Source organism: Gracilinanus agilis, chromosome 6, assembly GCF_016433145.1.
Source record: "Gracilinanus agilis isolate LMUSP501 chromosome 6, AgileGrace, whole genome shotgun sequence".
Taxonomy (NCBI): Eukaryota; Metazoa; Chordata; class Mammalia; order Didelphimorphia; family Didelphidae; genus Gracilinanus; species Gracilinanus agilis.
Genome location: NC_058135.1, coordinates 18,973,820 through 18,978,730, shown reverse-complemented (window position 1 = coordinate 18,978,730; position 4,911 = coordinate 18,973,820). Strand labels below are relative to the sequence as shown.

General features: G+C 37.4%; 1 protein-coding gene across 1 annotated transcript; it reads left to right on the top strand.

Annotated features, from left to right (window-relative positions):
• Nucleotides 1-3,099: 3,099 nt before the first annotated feature.
• Nucleotides 3,100-3,453, top strand: LOC123250925 (PCNA-associated factor-like). The gene has a single exon (XM_044680033.1). It carries the CDS (start codon nt 3,100-3,102, stop codon nt 3,451-3,453), a length of 354 nt encoding a protein of 117 aa, XP_044535968.1.
• Nucleotides 3,454-4,911: the final 1,458 nt, after the last annotated feature.

The window sequence follows — 4,911 nt, the reverse complement described above, 5'->3', positions numbered from 1 at the left end:
CTCCTTGAGGAGTTTTGTGTGTTTTGGTCAGGAGAGGTTAAGAGCTGCTTCTTACTCTGCCGCCATCTTAACCCGGAACCTCCCTCTTCTTATCTTATTTCTGATGCCCTCCTTTATGTCTAAATCATGTACCCGTTTGGAACTTCTTTTATTTTTTTATTTTTTAAAAGCAATCATTAGTTTTATTTTTAGAAAAATTTTCCATGGTTACATGATTCATGTTCTTACTCTCCCCTCCACCCACCCCATCCCTACTCCCACCCCTGTAGCCAACATACATTTCTACTGGTTTTTATGTGTGTCACATTGATCAAGACCTATTTCCATAATATTGATAGTTGCATTGGTGTGGTAGTTTCGAGTCTACATCCCCAATCATGCCCACATCAACCCATGTGTTCAAGCAGTTGTTTTTCTTCTATGTTTCCTCTCCTGCAGTCCTTCCTCTGAATGTGGGTAGCGTTCTTTTCCATAAATCCCTCAGAATTGTCCTGGATAATGATCTAGTATATTGATCTAGATAATTGCTGCTAGTACAGAAGTCCATTACATTCAATTGTGCCACAGTGTATCCGTCACTGTGTGTAATGTTCTCCTGGTTCTGCTCTGGAGGTCATTCCAGTTCATATGGAATTCCTCCAGTTCATTATTACTTTTAGCACAATAGTATTCCATCACCAGCATATACCACAATTTGTTCAGCCATTCCACAATTGAAGGGCATCCCTTCGTTTTCCAATTTTTGTAAGCAACATATTCTAATTCATTCTATCATCCTTTTCTGTTTTATGTGTGAGTGTATCCCAGTCACACATCTATGGTTATCATTGTTAATTGTGTGTTTCCTCATTCTATTCTCTTACACTTTTCATTCTCTTTGTTTCCTACCTCCTTTTTGAGTTTGTGTAACTTCCTTAGCCTGTCATCTCTTTTTCCTAACTACACATGCCCTGTCTGCCAGTCATCCAATTTCTAGGATGTTAAATGTAAAGAAACAGTTGATTGACATAAACATCTAGTCTGTTATTAAGATTAATCGATTCATCCCTCAATAGAGAAATTGTCAAAGGATATGGACAAACAGTTGTGGTGCAAAGAGGGTGCATAACAGCCTTGCAGGCTTTTCTGCAGAGTCCTTCTGTCAGTTGATAAAGCGGTTAGAATCTTGGGAAAGTCAGTTGGCCCTGGGAAATCGTGGAGAGAATCAGGGTCAATCTGAGCTCCTTCTTTGGATTGAAACCCGAGCTATATTTTGCAGCTTTTCCTTTAAAATTGTTAGTTTAGCTAATTCCTTTGAATCTCCCTAGCCTTCCTTATCCCCATCTTCATTTTCCCTATCTGAGTGTCTGAGAAGTTTTGAAAGGAGGGTAGATCTGAGTGTTAGTTTCAAATCTTGATAGTTTAGTCAAATACAGTTTACCCTTGCTACAAATTTATCTTTTGAGTCATTGTACCCTGCTTTCCTACCCCTTTTGCTACAAACCCTGTCGGGGCTGAGTAGGCTGGTCCCTACTCAGTCTCACATTCCTGTCTTCCTTCCCCCACCTGAAGCTTTCTCTAGGCGGCTGTTAGGGTTACTTAATACCCTCCATCCTTTCCAATCAACCCTAGAAAACAATAAACCCCGTTTGTCTTTAATCGAAACTCTTTGGCTACTTCATTAGTAGATTAATAAGAGAGGGAGGAGGAGGGAGAGGAATAACGTTCTCTCTGGAGTTTGAGGGAAGCTGAAGGTATCCATTTTGGAGGAAGTGTAACTTCAACACTTCCTCTAGTCCCTTCCTTAGTGAACCCGTGAAACTGACTAGAAGCCTCTAATCAGTTTCAAGCTGTTCTTGGCTGGCTCCAACCTGGCTCTGTAAAAGTGTCCCTTTTACTTGAAGGGCTCAGTCTATTTCCCTTCAGTGTTTTGTCTCTAACCTGAGTATCCCATCTGTGTTTCCCTGCTGCTGTTGCCTGCCTTAGATTAACTCATCCTCTCCCTTGTAACTCTTTGTACCACAGTGTTTATATTCCCTAAACTCAGAAATTCCCTTACTTCTCCTACCATCTCAACTACCAACCTTCACCATTGTACCTTCCTCATCCACTTTATTGCCTTAGGGATTCACAAAACCCGATCCACAGTGCCTATCCTCAATTCCAACTGTACCTCTGCCTTAATTTCCCTATTACCAATAGCCTAATCCCTTGATTACCTCCAACCTTTGGTCCCTTGCCTTGACTTATTCCCTATTACGCCCAGCTACTACCCCTAGCTTCAGTCCCCTTAGTACCTCCTGAAATTCCCTTATTACAGAGTCCTCCAAAGAGAAATTTTAAATTCTCGACCATATAAAAATGCTTGAAATCATTCATAATAAGAGAAATGCCAATTACCTCACAACTAAAAAATTGACAAGGATGAAAGAGATGGGAATGATCGTTGTTGGAAAGAATGTAGAAAGATACACATACAAATATATTGCATGTGGAACTCTGTTACTTCGACAATTCTTTAGAGCAATTTGAAATTATATAAATAGAGTGACTAAAGATATCCATTTCTTTTGACCCAGAGATTCCACTGTTAGGCATATACCTCAAAGATGTCCCTGACAAACAGAAAAGCTCCATATGCATGAAAACATTTCTATCTGTTCTTTTAGAGATAACAAAAAACTGAAAATCGAGTGGGTGCCCATTGACTGGTGTCTGACTAAACAAAATGCTTCATGAATGTAATGGAATGTGTCTCAAGAAGAGATGATCTTAGAGGAATATAGAAAAGCATTTCCCAAAATTTACATGAACATGAACAAAGCGAAGTCAGCCAAGTCAGGAAAACAGGCAAGATGACTACAACAATGTAAATGGAAAGAATTAAAACAGTGTCATGAAAGTATAAAGAACAGATCTGGTCCCAAAGAAGGGATGAGACTAACAACCCCAACAATGATAATTGCCAGTCAGGCACTGGGCTAAATGTTTCTTCACAAATATTATCTCATTTGATCCTCACAAAACCCCTGGGAGGAACTTTCCAACTGCGTGGCTCTCGGGAGGTTTCGGGTGCTGTCCGCTGACCCAGTTTTTACGCCATCCACTCCCGCTTTGGCCATGGTACGGACTAAGGCTGACTGCGTGCCGGGCTCCTACCGCAAAGTGGTGGCCGCTCGGGCGCCCCGGAAGGTGCTGGGTCATTCCAGCTTCGCCAACTCTTCTCTCTCACCTCAGTCCCGGAAAGCTGAAAGTAAGTATGCAGGTGGAAACCCAGTATGTGTACGGCCAACACCCACATGGCAAAAAGGAATTGGAGAATTCTTTGGGATGTCATCTAAACTTTCAGAAAAAGAGAATCAAATTCCTGATGAAGCAGAAGCAGGAAGTAGTGGCCTAGGAAAACCTAAAAGAAAATCTTGTCCTTTGCGACCTGATCCCACAGAGGATGATGAATGTCCAGATGAAGAGTAGAACATTATCGTGTATCTTTGCTTTAGTCAGAATTCTAGGATGTAAAATTGTGTAAATATGTTTGTTTACAATGGTTAGGTTTATTTGTTGTACAGAAATTTAATTAAAAATACTAAAAAAAATCTATGCTTAAATTTAGTCAGTAGCAAGTAGTTTTGAATGAGAGACTATAAAATTAATATATGCATATATAAATAATTAGCAAGGTATTAACATTAAGCAGTATTTTATTTTCTGTTCTTAAGCTCCTTGTTTATCTAAAAACCATTACATGATATTAAAACTAACTTGCAACATTAGAGATTGGCTTGAATCTTTGTGCCACTGCCATTTTATTGGCATCTTTCTTGATATAGTGCCATATTTTTTTTTATTTGCTTGAAAAGCAGTTAGACTTTGCACATTTAAAAACTGTTTTCCCAGTATTAACAAAACGTAAAGGATATACTTTATTGACTTAACTTTCTTCAGAAAGAAAGGTTAGATGCAATTTTGAAAGCATTTGAAAGGTATCATCTAGTTAGGAAAAGATTGCTTTTCAACATCTCAATTTTTTAATGGATAGAAGCTCATAATACATTTTTTATGTATTAAGATTCCTTTAAGTTAAAAAATTCAATTTATAGCATCTTTTTTTGTACTAGCAAAGAATTGGAAATTGAAGTGATGCCCATCATTTGGGGAATGGCTGAACAAGATGTAGCATATGATTGTGATGGAATACCATTATTCTATAAAAAATGATGAGCAGAAAGCTTTAAGAAAAACTTGGGAAGACTTCCTTGAACTGCTGCAAAATGAATTGAGCAGAACCAGTAGAACATTATACACAGTAACAACAATATTGCATAATAATCAACTGTGAATGACTTAGCTATTCTCAGCAACATAATGACTTATAAGTCCAAAGGACTTATGATGAAAAATGCTATCCACATCCAGTGAAAGAATTGAATGCAGATTGAAGCATACTTTTAAAACTTTATTTTTTCTTTCTTTTCTTTTGGTCTTCATTTTCTTTTACAACATGGCTAACGTGGAAATGTTTTATGTTAACTATATATGTATAATCTATCAAATTGCTTTTTCAAAGAAAGGGTTAAGGAAGGAGGGAGAGAACTTGGAACTCATTTTTTTAAATGTTAAGAATAATTTTAATGTAATTTTTTTTAATTAAAAAGATAAAACTTTTAAATTAGCCAAGAAAGCTAATCATAGATGAAAAGAATTCTAGATTACATGTTCAATTCAAAATAATAATTGTTATTGTAGTTATAACTCACATGTAAATAGTGCTTTACAGTTTACAAAATGCTTTCTTAACAGCAGCACTCTTTAGTAGATAGCACAAGCAGTAATAGAATTTCTGTTTCAATAGGGCCTCAAGGTCTATTATAAGGCATTTTCTCCACAATTATGTAGTGTAGTAGTTTTATTATGCCTATTTTCTAGATGAGG

What these genes read in the sequence shown, in the direction of transcription:
- LOC123250925 (XM_044680033.1), top strand. Translation starts at nt 3,100, where the DNA reads ATGGTACGGACTAAGGCTGACTGCGTGCCGGGCTCCTACCGCAAAGTG.